Source organism: Aplidium turbinatum, chromosome 2 (genome assembly GCF_918807975.1).
Source record: "Aplidium turbinatum chromosome 2, kaAplTurb1.1, whole genome shotgun sequence".
Classification (NCBI taxonomy): Eukaryota; Metazoa; Chordata; class Ascidiacea; order Aplousobranchia; family Polyclinidae; genus Aplidium; species Aplidium turbinatum.
This window is the reverse complement of record NC_137473.1, coordinates 35,892,697-35,907,418: the sequence shown is the minus strand read 5'-3', so window position 1 is coordinate 35,907,418 and position 14,722 is coordinate 35,892,697. Positions and strand designations below refer to the sequence as shown.

At 37.4% G+C, this 14,722-nt stretch overlaps 1 protein-coding gene across 1 annotated transcript; it reads right to left on the bottom strand.

Moving 5' to 3' along the window:
• Positions 1-2,022: 2,022 nt before the first annotated feature.
• LOC145765302 (ribonuclease P protein subunit p21-like) lies at positions 2,023-11,742 on the bottom strand. Its single transcript, XM_082577104.1, has 4 exons — positions 11,556-11,742; positions 10,777-10,877; positions 10,328-10,410; positions 2,023-3,286 (listed from the first exon to the last, which is right to left on the bottom strand). Exons 1-4 carry the CDS (start codon positions 11,628-11,630, stop codon positions 3,144-3,146), a joined length of 402 nt encoding a protein of 133 aa, XP_082433230.1. The 5' UTR covers positions 11,631-11,742; the 3' UTR covers positions 2,023-3,143.
• Between the last annotated feature and the right edge of the window lie 2,980 nt (positions 11,743-14,722).

Genomic DNA, 14,722 nt, shown 5'->3' with positions numbered 1-14,722 from the left:
CAATTGTTTTTGCAATTTTGTAAGTCTCATTGTCATCCCAGCTTTCGATAGGTTCACTTACAAATGCTGAGTCAATTTTTAAGATTTTAAAAAATGACCAAGAGTCTTCTCCAATATAGTCCTGGAAATCCCTGGATGTGTCTGCTGGGAGTTCAGGGAAACAAGGTTTTCCAAATCCAGAGCCAAACCTTTTGTGCACACACCGCCATTTTTAACTAAGATCATTTTTTGTGTCATCAGTTCTTTGGTTGAAGTTTTCACACTCTGACTGAAAAAAGCCAACGGTACAAGCTCTTCTGTCAGATATCACATATCTTTCCAAAACTTTTCAGAGCTACACCCGCAATGACACCATCAATTGCTTGATAATTAAGGAAGAAGTCAATGAACAGTTGGTCATTTTTTGAAGCAGTTGATGGTTCAGGAGCAGTTAGCCACGACGGGATAAAACAAAATACAACAAATTTCACAAAGCGGCGAAGTTTCAACAATTTCCTTCTGCTGTGTTGCATGCAGTCATCGATACAGCAGATGGTGATATGTCAAAAGTAAACTTAAGTTGCACTACCACTGAGAGATATCGGGTTGAAGCAGTTCAAACAATCTCTGAAAGGATTGCAGGAAATTGGAAACCTCCATCAGTTGCCAACATCCATTGGGATGGTAAGCTTATGGATACATTAGAAGGGAATGAGAAAGTAGAAAGACTGCCAATCCTTTTGTCAGGGGTTGGAGGTACGAAGTTGCTAGGGGTACGAGCTATCCAGGTATCAGGGGTACACAAACCTTCTGACCCCGTAGGTGAGCTCATTGCAAAAGCATCCAATGAGTTCATAAAGGTATGGGACTGTTTTGGAAGATATGTAAAGTTTTGGAAAGATATGTGGTATCTGACAGAAGAGCTTGTACCGTTGGCTTTTTTCAGTCAGAGTGTGAAAACTTCAACCAAAGAACTGATGACACAAAAAATGATCTTAGTTAAAAATGACGATGTGAGCACAAAAGGTTTGGCTCTGGATTTGGAAAACCTTGTTTCCCTGAACTCCCAGCAGACACATCCAGGGATCTCCAGGACTATATTGGAGAAGACTCTTGGTCATTTTTTAAAATCTTAAAAATTGACTCAGCATTTGTAAGTGAACCTATCGAAAGCTGGGATGACAATGAGACTTACAAAATTGCAAAAACAATTGTGAATAACATCAGTGTGGTTAATGATACAGCAGAGCGAGGAGTCAAACTGGTCCAGGATTTTCATGGGACTGCTCTCAAGGAAGAACGATACCAAAACATTTTACAAGTAGTAGAGAATTCCCGAAAAAAATTACCAAACCATAGAAATAGGAAAATAGATTCAGCGTCATGGTATCTGACAATCTAATTGCAAGTTTACTGTTTCATTACCTGTGTGACCTTTATGACGTCAAATTCGTGTAAGGTTATTGCTGTACAATATCTATCACAATTACAATAGATGTTGCACTGTTCTTTCTTTGTTTGTTTTCAATGATATACATCTCAATGAGTTGCATTTGTTGAAACTTTGCATATTTGAAGTCAAGTCCAAGCGGTTACGTTAGCTTAAACTTATGAAAAGCAAGTTTTCTGCCACTTAGTGGATAGAATTTTTAAAACTAGCAGCAAAAATGAACTCACCACTCTTGAAAATGGGGGGTTAGACACCAGTTTTGCTTCAATTGGATGTACATTTAAGGAGATAATTGTTGTTATGTTTTGGCCACTAGAGGCAGTATCGCGCTAGGGGAGAGTACAAAACTGCCCATATTTCTGCTTCCCATTGGCCAATTCAGATAATTTTTTTTTAAATTATGCAGAATCAAGAGGGGTATGTTTCCAAAGTAAATATGCAGTTGCATCTTGTAAGCAGCTCCATCTAGTGGCGATAATGTGAAGAAAATACCGTTAGTCTCCTTAGAAAATGGCCGGGTGGGGGGGTTAAACTTTGTCCAATCAAAATGAAACTTTGCAAAAGTTGTTTTCTAAGATAACCTCATAAGCAAAAAAAAGTTCAGGCTTTTTGCTAAAGGTCGGGGGCAAATGGTGCACCCTTAGTCGGATATAGCGATATTGACAGGTATCATCTCGGAAAATGCTTAATATAACAAAAACGGTCAGGCTAGTGCAAGTAAGAGGTTTATTTTTGAAATCTACACAAAATTTCAGTCTAGAAACACTTGTCAAACCTTACTGACCCAGACAGTCAAATAAATCGACCTGGCTCTCGCTCTATATATATATATAACAAAAAATAATATGGAGAATGCAAACAACAGAAACGAGGATGGTTCATGTTATGTGAGGCAAGACACTTCTCGGCAAAATTAAAAATGATGTCTTGATAGAGTGAACTGATGTTGAGAATATTGAAGAGTACTTGCGTGGTCTGAGATGAGTTGGTCGAATGGATGAGAACAATTTGACAAAGCTAGTCTGGAATAAGGTAGTGACAAAAAAAATGAGAAAAGGAAACGTGGAATGACACCGTGAAAGATGGCATGAACAAAAAAATCTGAAAATAAAGACTCCGAGTCGCTGCAGACAACTGGTCGACCCTGATGTTTCCGGATAAAGACCAGCTTCTTTGAAGCAAAATGGGTGGTGAATATGGAGTGATCTCACCCCAATATCCACAACCTTACTGATAACTGAAATTAAAATCATGACATTAGTTTTATTTCTGGCAACTACAGGAAAAAGTGCATGAAATAGCAGAAGTCGTGTTTAAATTTCGAACGACAGTTTGGGATAAGAGTGCTCAATATAGTTAAAGTAGTTAAACCTGTTCTTGTAACCGTCACCAAACTTTGAAAAAAGTATAAATTTTGCCAAAAACCGCGACAACACATTTGGATAATACGGTATGCGCAACAAAACTAAATTTAAAGATTCCATCTTGTCCGTTCCGTCAGTAAACCAACTCTTGTTTTGCAACTTGGCTTGGCAAACGGAGTAGTGATTTCGACTTCGTTGCTTGATGTAACTTGGTATAATATCTCGTGTGATTTTTTCTTCGGCGGGTATCGGTCATTTCCCTGATGAGCGCAGAATGACAATCTGATGACTTCACCAGGCTTTGTCATAAATCGGCAGATTCAGATTTGTAAATCGGCAGCTTCATCATATCACCGTCCACTTCCGTTGAATGTTACAACTTGAGCTATATTCTCTGGTTGGTCATGCCATAGTTGGTGATTGGGATTCAACAGAAATTTCTTCATGGTCTTGCATTGTAAACAGTGAACTATCACAGACTTACGATGTCCGCCTGAAATGCAAGAGTTGTAAAAACGTTTGCTAGACCCAGATGTATTCTATGCTCACCAATTGAGTGAATGTTCTTGGAATTAATTCAAACTGGAAGTTAACTTTGCTATACCATACAATAGTTCTAAATGTTGTATTTACAAAAAGGTAAAAAAATTGAGCATTGAGGTCATCCAACTTCCATAAAAGCCTGAAACATCAGGGTCGACTAGTCAGTTGAGTTTAAAAAGATTTTTTCAGTTCAGTGTTAAGTTTGTTTTAATTTTATCACTATGAAAACAATATTTGTCAACATGGAAAAAAAATTGAAGTGACAAAGCACAATCGTTGAAAACAAACTTGAGGCTGAATAACATGACAAGTTAAATAATTTGGCATGAGTGCAACAACTTGAAAAAAATTAAGATTGGATAAAAACGAAAGTAAGTAGCTTATGAAAATTGACAATTAAACAATTAAGGTTTGGATTTGTATGAATAGACACTAGACAGGCTATAAAGATCGGCCAAAATGCGTAACGGAGAGATAAAAATAACACATTATGACAGGCTATTATTAGGCAAAAGAACTATTTTTGATATCGCATGGAAGGGAATAGCAGAGTTCAGGAGTTGTACAGTATTCCTAACATTTTTTTTTTTTTTTGTTTTATTTTATTTTTTTTTATCCTGCATTGCGGGAAAGCGGACTTGAGCGCTATGCATCGGTGTACGCCTTCCAACGTACACCTGACCCACGCTGCAGCCGACTGCAATGTTTGTTTCCGGTTGTCTACTCTACTTATGACTTAAATTTGGTACTACCCATTACTCGAAATCGATCACTGGCTAGAGGCAATTGTCGTAAAGTTTCTTGCCCAGAGAAACAACAGCAAGTGCGGGTGGCTGGAGTCGAACATGCAGGCTCTCGACTGCGAGCCCAACGCGCTAACCACTCGGCCACTGCTGCCTGCTGCTGCCTAAATATCTATCCGCACAAAGGCTTATGGTTAACAACAATGAATTCATCATAGGCGCCGACTTTTCAAAAAACCTTGGGGGGCGAGAAAGGTGATGACTAGGGCCATTTAAAGTCATTAAAGTCATATTTTTTTCTATGCATCAGAAAGTCGTGAAATCAATTTTAACGCAAAAACCGCATCCCTATTAGGGTGGATAAAAAAAAACGAATTTTTAGGTTCAGCTTAGTGCATCTGCCAAAAGATGCAGTTTGGGCTATCTTTTACATTGGTACTTGAAAAAACATTTTTTGACCCCGTTTGACCCCTATCCAAGAGCTCTCTAGTGACCGCTGAGGCAAAATTCCTTAAATTGACTATAATTTTTTTTCTAGTGGGTGCAGGCTAGTGGTTTTGGTGTCTATCCCCACTAAATCAAGTCTTGGGAAGTCATTTCTGCAGTCTAAAATCATCTATGGGCTAGCAAAATGACATCAGAGCCTTTATTCAGCAAAATTGCTTGAAAAAGTTGGAAATTTATTGTTTTTTTTAAAAAAGGGCAAAGAAAAACAAATTCATAATGCTTCTAAAGGCATTGCTGTTAATACACTGAAGCATACATATAAAAGCAAACAATTACCGTATGAAGTTAATTGCAAAAATGTTGCCTTTAATTTGTGCATCCAATTATCCATAGCATTACAGTAATGGACACAAAATGCATGACAACGGGTTCAGGCGAAATCAGTATGTTAGTGTTTTGTTGAGGAGCTTATATCAAATCCTGCAGACGTATCATTCTTAAAAGGAATGATGACAGACAGGACAGCCACAATAGCCGGATTTGACTCTATTTTATTCGCACGAGTGAGAAGGAAAGAAAGTAGGATTCTTAGTGCAGAAAAACGACAAAAACACTCTAAAAAAAGAAACGCAAAAACTGCTTCTACTGTAGCTCTTAAGATAAGGAACTTTTCTGGTCAGGTTGTTTACATCACTTTAGTGAAATCGTTGTTTCATGTATCTTTGAAGATTTGAAGCTAGAGGTTTTAAAATAACCAGAAATGAGCATCTTCATGAGACTCCGCAATAACTGGGGTTCTATTCCACAGTGGCTAACTGCTAAGTACACTGGATATCAACAGCTTTCCAGTAACAACACACGATCTCATTCAGAACCTCAAAGATGACGTTGTTCAACTTGCACAAAGCAAATACAAGTTCATTTGAGGCGACTATAAATAACTTATGAACTTGTGCATGTGCATTGCTTATATCAGTCCTGGTCTACAAAATGTGAAATTCTACCGTTCTTGGGCCACACACAAGGCCAGATGGATGGTCAAATTGATTCATTCCTATTAATTGATGCTACTGGAAAATCAAATAGCTAAGTTACCTAAGGGAACTATCACATCAGGTTCACAAGTGGCTAAACTGAAAGATCTCATGAATTTTATTTCCCTCGTCTACTTTATATATTGGTTTCGGTATAGTGTTGCTGTAGATGCTCCTTGGAACCGTTTGACTATGTACATGAACATTCTCAGATATGGAGCAGTGCATAAGTTGATATCAGATGCTGCTGAACGTAGCTTCAAACGTCAATTTTGGTATCTCTCTGCTGAGATGGTACCACTGGACTGGCACTGTTCAGCTTTGAAGTTCAGGAAGAGGTAAACATCAGATGGCTGATGATTGATGAACTTATACATGTAAAACCTACAGATCCTGTTTTTACACCAGCAGATCGGTTTGGCACTGGCCAGCTACGGACCACGTTTTCCATCAGAAATCAATCTGGAATCAAAACTGACAGATTTTATCACAAAGGACTCTCGGTTCTTTTTCTCTGTTTTAGAGATAAATGATGATTTTCTTCCTTTATCAGTAGAGAAATGGTCTGAATCAGAGTCGTACCAGAAAGCTGATTACAATGTGGCTGAACATGGAGTTAAACTGAGCACCGATTACCTACATTGTGCCAGAAACGAGGAACACTATCAAAACACTTTACAAATAGTGGAAGCTAACAGAAAAGACACACCTAATTTGAGAAAGGAAAAAAACAAATATCCTCTTGCACAGATTAGACTAGTCGACCACATTGCCTTCTGTGACAAAATGTGTTAGTAAAAGTTTACAGTTACTGTACATACAGATTCAATACCAGGCTTTCATGTAGCGAACTTACTAGCCTATATTGGTAACTTTTTATGGTATTTGATCTATTTCGAGTGTGAAATTAGAATTTTAGACTACTTCCGCTCACTGGAGTTGTATTTTTAGCTATTCCAACGCGTAAAAAATGTGAATTCACAGACAACTCGTATAGACAAGCATGTTCTTTTAATTCCCTGTACGATAGATAGTCGAACAGGCAAAAGTTTTATGCATATTATTTTGTTGAAACATACAAATTCTGTTGAGAAGCATGAAAATACCGGTAATTCAATATTTACTTAATGGCAAACCTAAAAATTTGAATGGGATGGTGGCCCACATAAACGTGCCCTAATTCTACTGATTTTTGGACCAGCAAAGATTCTTGGCTAGTGGAACAATCTCACAAATCTACAAGTCGATAGTACAAAAAAAAAGTAAAAAACAAGGGGGTTGAGTGCACACTACCCAGGATGTGTTCAATGGGATGCTTATTCAGAAGCCAAATGCAAGTTTTGCCTCTATTAAACATTATATAAACTCAATTAAGTTAAGTGTGATCAGATACTTACAAACATTGAAATAAACAATATCTAAAGCTGTAATAAATGCAATAGTTAAGTTTACACTATCAAATAAATATATATGCGGCATGCAGCTGCACTATCGTATGCTTCTGTAGTCTATTGGACCTCATATCACCTCAACCACCTCATTGGACTAGAGGCCAGTTTGCACACAAATGGTCACATCCTCGTGTGTTTTACCTAGGTTACACTTTTTTTAGTATTTCATCCATAAAACTGCCCAAAATATCTAACAATGCCATTTCTTTCCCATAAAATGCCTTTTTAGAGCAAAAATGTCATTATGCAATTTTGGCTGCCCATGCATCATTTTAGACTGCAAAAGTGACTTCCTAAGACTTGATTTAGTGGGGTTAGACACCAAAATCATTAGCCTGCACCCACTAGAAAAAGTATTATGGCTAATTTAAGGAATTTTGCCTTGGCGGCCACTAGAGAGCTCTTGGATAGGGGTCAAACGGGGTCAAAAAATGTTTTTTCAAGTACCAATGTAAAAGATAGCCCAAACTGCATCTTTTGGCAGATGCACTAAGCTGAACTCAAAAATTCGTTTTTTTTGATCCACCCTAATCCCTATGAGGTATATTAAGAAAGTTATGAAGTCATATAAAGTCATATTTTCCTGGTTAGGTCGTAAATCAGCTTTTTAAGTTATATAGTCATATTTTATAGTTATACAGTCATACCGTTGTATACTTTAAATAAAAAGTACCAATTTCGATTCATGTGGCATACCACCACAGCCTATAGTTACTCGTTGGGGTAGCCGGTTGAATGCTGCTCAATATTATGCCGAGAGACTTCCACAAGTGAAAGAAATAGTCAATGCATGGGAAGGTGAAGGAGTTATTGTAAAGAGCGTCAAAAATTCAGCCAACGATCCACAGTTGACTAGTCAGTGAATAGAAATATGCCTCCACTACAACAATATTTCAAACTTAATACTCAAAATGGAAAGTTGTAGCCTACGTACACAATCAAAGAGGCCCATGCTGATCTAAATGCCCTTGATTTCGGAAAAGATCCGCTTGAGCTCAAAAATTACATTAAGAAGCGATTGGACAAAAACGATGTGAAACAAATTATGGAGCTACAAAGACAAGACATTTCACCGGCGCTTTATGCAAAACTGCAGAAGTGTCAACCCACATCAGCGTCTGTGGAGCGCTCATTTTCCTTACTAAAGTCATTTTTACGTCCAAATCGTAACTTCAAAGACTCTAACATTCCACGCTACATGAAACTGTACTGCAACAGTGGTTTAAAATAAAAATGGATGTGTATTACTGTTATGTTGCGTATGTTTTACTCTTTAGTTCCGTGAGTGACGTTGTTCGCATGTAAAAATAAACGATTTTCACATAAAGTCATATTTTCCAAAAAATAAAGTCATATTATTGATTTTTTAAGGTCATATAAAAATGGCCCTAGTGATGACGTCACAACCGTAACGCTATTTTACTCAAGTAAAATAGTCTTTGATTAAGCTTGGTGTCTTGTTTATATTGACAAATAGGTGGCAAATCGAATTTATTAGAACCACTGCTTGAAACGATTAGTTTTACGGATGCAGTACGCCTAGTCGTAAAAATTTTGATATTGTTAGCTCATAATTGGAACAGTTGGAAAACAAGCCGATTCGTTTCCTTTTCGTGCGAGTGAATAACAACGATCAAGACAGTGAAGTCAGGGATATCTAAAGAAGGGGATGCGAAGGCTCACAGCGATTGCCTTATTCTTATGACACTACCAGGGCGGTAGTTTGTAGTGCGTAAAACATGCAGTTCTTTTCACAATTGCAGAAAGTTTTGTTGTGCAACTGGTACAGTCAGCTACAGATGACAGTTAGTAAATGTTACATAGAGCATATTTAAAGAATACTTGTTTGGAAAGACAGTTGAAAAGTTACAAGTTAGCTGCTTTTTTTAACTAAGTCTTTGCAGTAGGCCAGATTTAAAGCAAATAAACGGGTAGTTGAATTAACAAGTAACCATGAGCGTGCAGTAAGTATCCAGGCTTGATACTGATAGCGCAATGCAGGTTATCATAACAAGAGTTATTAAACTACTAACAGTGCCGATTGTCAGTTTACGGTAAACAGAGATTATTTACGATAAACAGAAGCCCTTCTATTGTCAGACGTATTAAAAGCCTTCATATCCCCTTCTCTAGATATCCCTGAGTGAAGTTATCGAAATAAAACGCAAAAAATCATGATCTCAAGCAGAGTGAAAACCTGCTATCAGTTTTATTAACCTCGTTTGGCAAATTACTTACTTTCAATGTGTTGACAACGGCGAAGTGTTTTCTCTTCTGTTTTTTATCGAAAGTCTTTGTAGTCTTTCATTGAATACAGTAGGCTATATATTCGAGTAAAGGTCGAGATGTTCGCAAGTGATTTTCACCTCAAAAAGGCAAGTTCAACTAACACGGGACATGCTGTTGTCTCCAGCTCGGCAGTTTTTAAAATGAACACACTAAAAATGATTGTCGACGTAGATTACGGAGTGTGAAATCGCGTCGGCCTAAGTAAAAGTTTTGAATACGTTTATTTGCAGTGATTCAAACTTAATTTTGAAATTCAATGATTTCTTGTCAATTCTAAACTTTATGCTCTTGTTGAGCAATATGCAAAGCTCACGAGACAAAACAGAAAGAGCTGTTTTAAGAGATCATTTTTTTATTTTTGCTTGTAGGATATAATCGTTCTTATTATTACGTAACATTCCATGATCGTTAAAGTAGATGTCAAACCTTAGCGGCCGCATAAAACAATGATGTCAGATTAGCTAGGTGATAATAGCGGTAAGAGACGCCGTTAATGCAGGCAATATCTGCGACCAAGACCATTAAACACCTTTTTTTTTATCGGTTTTTGATTTAATTCTCACACATTACGAAGAAAACAATGCGTTCTGTTGAATCATAATTGTCTCACAGCGGGAAGACCTCGTTGAAAATAGCGCGTCTAATTTAGCTGGTTTACTGAATATTGCCGTGAATAGTTACGTGACTATTCCAGCAGCGTAAGTTATACTCTACCATCTACTTTGAAATTTTCATAGCGTATGAGAAAGCCATGCGATCAGCTGCTGTTTCGCGGGCAAGAGCAACGTAGACTTTTCTTGCTTTCGGCATTCTTTAAGTCCGTTTAAATTATCTAAATCTCTTTCGCGAAATGTTTTATCTTTAAAACACCACTTGTAATCAGTATTTTTGTTGCCCCTCAACCATAAATTTACGGGGGGCGCCGCCCCCCGGAAGTCGGCGCGTATGGAATTCATAACAAGCTAACTAGCTGAGTAGCTGACCATATTATCATAACAGCTACAAGCCAGTTTAGTTAACTATTCACCTGTATTTCGCACTTTACTTGAAACTCCAGGAAGTAACAGCATTTGGCATGACTTGCACATAGTCCTTTTGATATGTGGACTTCTATTTGGAAAAAACAGCAAAAGAAACTTGAGTAATTATCGATGATGTTAATAGGTTACCAGCATTAAGGATAATACTAGAATCTCCTACAACTCAGCAAATTGCAGTTGAGAAAGTGACAATTGAGCTAGCAACATTCCAGCATGTGGCTGAAATAAGTAAATGATGAACCTAAGCAAGTAAAAACTGAGCAAGCTCGTACTTAGCATGTACTTAGCCTACCATACTACTAGCTATACTAGATCAAATAAACAGTTTACAGCTAAAAAATAATTCTTAAAAACTAACAGTTATGTAATATTGTCAAGACTGTCATTACTAGATAAATGAATCATTCAAATTTGAAAGCAACAAAACATCACTTACAATCTAACTACATTCTTCGATGCATAAGCCTTCATAGTAGACATATAATGTTTTGCAAGATCCTTATTTGGTGGATTCATAGAAAGGGCACAGTGAGCAGCCTAAATTGCAAACAACAGAGTAAAATGTTCATCAATAGTAGTTTTAACTTTTCTTTAAACAGTCAAAAAGTCATATGCTTCAAACTTTGTTACATCAATTATATAAACAGGCACAATATACTTTAGTATTATTGTTTTTGTAACTGTACACTGGAAGCATCTTGAGTAAAGTACAACTTTAATCATTGTATAAATCCCTGGTACAAACATAATGGGTATCAGCAATTGCCATGTACTTGAATCATAATGTACCGTACATCAAATTACACATTTCTATTTGGGTGAGGTGAAGATGTTAGCAGAATTGAAACTATGCAATAAATAATAGTATCAGTATTCAAATCCTCTACAAGTATGCAAAACTTTCAGGATTAAGCTCTCAAACAAGCCTTCTCAGTTCAAGGATAGATTCCTACAATCAATGCAATTGTTGCGTTGGTTCTCAATTGAGAGAAAATGTCATCTAGTAATGGGGAACTTGACTAAAAAGCAGCAAAAGATACACAAGAGAAAGGCATAAATTTTGATTTGAAGAAGCTAGGTTGTGAATCCACCATTTTAAAGTCAGTAGCAGGTAAACCACAGAAAATAACTTCCAATTTATAACAAACGTGATGATAGGAAATTAGCAGTAGCTAATTATCTTTATTTAAAAGTTCAAATTTAGTAAAAAATTACCTGGTAAAGAAAATTAAGACGAAGATAAACATCTTTTTTTTCCACAGAAACCTTTTTATTTTTACCTTTTGCCATACAATTTATTAATCTTTCACTACGTAACTGTTTCAATGTCTTCTAGTAAAATTATGCAGTTAAATAACCGATTTTAAAGAAAAACTAATTGTATAAATTTGTGTAATGGAAATGTCAAATGGGCAAACTACAGTTTATGACCTATACAGAGTTGCCATACCGTCCTTATTTCTAAGATTTGTCCTTATTTCAAAGGGTAATATCATAGAAAAATTAATTGTCCTTATTTCTAAGAAATGTCCTTGTTTTTGACTTGAGTCCTTATTTTGTCTTATTTTTAACAATTACAAATCTTCTATCTTTTTTGGGAATATATCAATGAGTGGTATCGATTTGAGAAGCATCCAACATTTCAACACACATCAACTCGTCGTCGTCGTCAGCATATGCTCAAATTCTATGAATGGAGACAAAGAACCAGATGAACTTCAATTCGCTTTTAATTCCAATTCATACACAACATGAATTTGTTGTATATCCGGATTTCGAGCATTTAGCTCTCTTCAGTACAACTTTTGAATTGCGAATGAACAACACTACAAATGAACTGGTATTTATAGCGAAAAAGGTTCCACGTTGACAGCGATGGCATTGCAAAAACAACGTCAATCACTGCCAACGTGGAGCAAACAATTTGGACAGTGGCGAAACGGTTGAACGAACAATGGATAAAGGCCTACGAATAAAATTAACACGTGGAGAAACTTGCGTTAACAATATCAACGTGGAATTTCATCGCTGGACCCTGCAAAGAGATCAATTCGTGCCGTCAGTTCGTACCTTGAAAAGATCGAGAGAAAAAATTAAAAAAAGCCGAAGTCGCAGTTTCTGCAAACATTTTAAAAGTGTTAGGGTATCGGAGTATCGGTTAGCAGTATCCGCAAACAAACCAACTGAAAAGATCGAGAAAAAAATAGAACATCGCTGATCGCAGTTTCCGCAAACATTTTTAAATTTCCAGTAGAGTTTGTCAAAGTCGCTGATCGCAGTTTTGAATAATCATGCTTTTTTTTATTTTCGCCCATTGTGATAACGTACAGTACACTGCGATTACAGATGCGATACAACAGACGACAGGAAGCAGCGAAGTGACATATAGTCTTCGAGTCAGCTGCTCCCCTTATTTTGGCTTGCCTTGAGTGTCTTTCGCCGAGACACAGCCGCGTGCTCTGGAGCGGTGTCGAACCCACGTCCTTTCGAACGTCGCGCAGGTGTTCACACCACTCGGCTACGCAGCCGAACGCCAAACATTTAAAAAAGATTAGGGTTGATCGGAGTTTCCGCAAACACTTTAAAAGGGTTAGGGTTTAGAGTTAGGGTGTTTCCGCAAACAAACAAACTGAAAAGATCGAGACTCGAGAGAAAAAAATAGAACCAAGCCGAAGTCGCTGATCGCAGTTTCCGTTTTTCCGCAGTTTCCGCAAACATTTTAAAATTTCCGGTAATGATCCTAACAGTTTGCCGAAGTCGCTGATCGCAGTTTTCGCAAACATTTTAAAAGAGTTAGGGGTTAGAGTTGATTGGAGTTTCCGAAAACACCTTAAAAGGGTTAGGGGTTAGGGTTGATCGGAGTTTCCGCAAACATTTTAAAATTTCTGGTAATGATCCTAAGAATTTTTGTTTGTTTGCGGAAAATTTTAAAATGTTTGCGGAAACTGCGATCAGCGACTTCAGCTTTTTTTAATTTTTTCTTTCGATCTTTTCAAGGTTACAAACTGACGGTACGAATCGTTCATGGTACGAATTAGGTTGCATCCAAACAATTGAGTATGAGAAAGTTAAGGGGTTAGCGAAACAAATTGATCCGCCAATGGCAATGGAAGCATAAGTTCTTCGATGAGGTCTCGGATGTCATTGCTCTGCTCAAGAAGATTCCAGATGTTGTGTTCCGCAAGAATGAGCTTGAGGACAAGTAGATGAAGATCTTTACTATAGAGACGAATTTTTTCTGTTGCTCTCCAAGCTGGTTAGCGTCATCATCTCTCTTCCTGTCGGTAATGTGTTTGTGGAGCAGGAGTTCTCTCTTGTTTCGGCTCAGTGAATCAAGAAAAGAAACAGACATAATGAAATGACAGTTATTAAATCTCAGCTACAAAGGTAAGCCTAAACTTGAGCTGTCATGAGATGCAGGAAGTACGATATCGTATTTTTCTATGAACAAGGTGTTGCTGGAACAGTTCGGTTGAGTTCAGTTGATTGAATATTTATCTTCGGACTGGGAAAGCTTCTTGCAAAGCTTAATCCTGGCAGTTTCGCATACTTGTAGAGGCTTTGAATTACTGACGCAGGCCCGTCACCGAGATTGACAGAGTGAAGTTTTCGATTGTTAAAGTCTTGTTGGCGGTGAACTATTCCATCCATTAGATACCGCTGAATGGAGAACAGTCCTTAACGTGCGTTGCTCAAGCGCACACCGCGAGAGTCGAACCAGCGCCGCTTGATCTTGAAGCTTCTTCGTTCCAGAAGTGACGCGCTAACCAACTGAGCTATCTGGCAAAAACTATCGCTTTTGCTATATCATAGCTCGTATAAGTGCAAAGATTTGTTTGTTTGGTATGAGAATTTAATTTTTAGGTTGTCCTTATTTTGGGGTCTATGTCGATGGCAACCTTTCCTATAAAACTATCTAGCCTGTTATAATGTTTAATAGGATGTTGGTTTCATATCACTTCAGCACAGAGTTTCTCAAACTGTGCGTCGTTGCACACTAGTGTACATCAAAAGTCTGGCTATTGCAGCCATGCCACAAAGCTGTGTACGATAGAGCAGGCTATTTTTACGGCACTTTTTCTAGTCCTGTCCTCAGACTACGAAGGCGAGCAGAGCATTCCTAGATACAATGTTGCCACTCTCTTGTTATGAAAAAGTACAGTATTAGATTTGACTGAAAAAAACACTAGATTCACAAAAAAATACTAGTGACTATGTTACACTAGTAAAAACATACACAATTATTTACATGCAAAATGTGCAAAAATGATAGCCAATGGCGTTAGTGAGGGTTAAAAGTCCTTAAAAGTTCAAAATATAACTAAATTTGTTTACGATAAGAAAATTTCCTTGAAAATGAGAGCCCTGAGAGCCTCTTGAAA

Coding starts and splice junctions, on each gene's coding strand:
- LOC145765302 (XM_082577104.1), bottom strand. CDS start 11,630: ATGGCAAAAGGTAAAAATAAAAAGGTTTCTGTGGAAAAAAAAGATGTT. Junction 10,411..10,776: donor TCGAAGAATGTAGTTAGATT/GTAAGTGATGTT, acceptor TTTTCCAAATAG/AAGTCCACATATCAAAAGGA. Junction 3,287..10,327: donor AAGTAAAGTGCGAAATACAG/GTGAATAGTTAA, acceptor CTTGCATTTCAG/GCGGACATCGTAAGTCTGTG.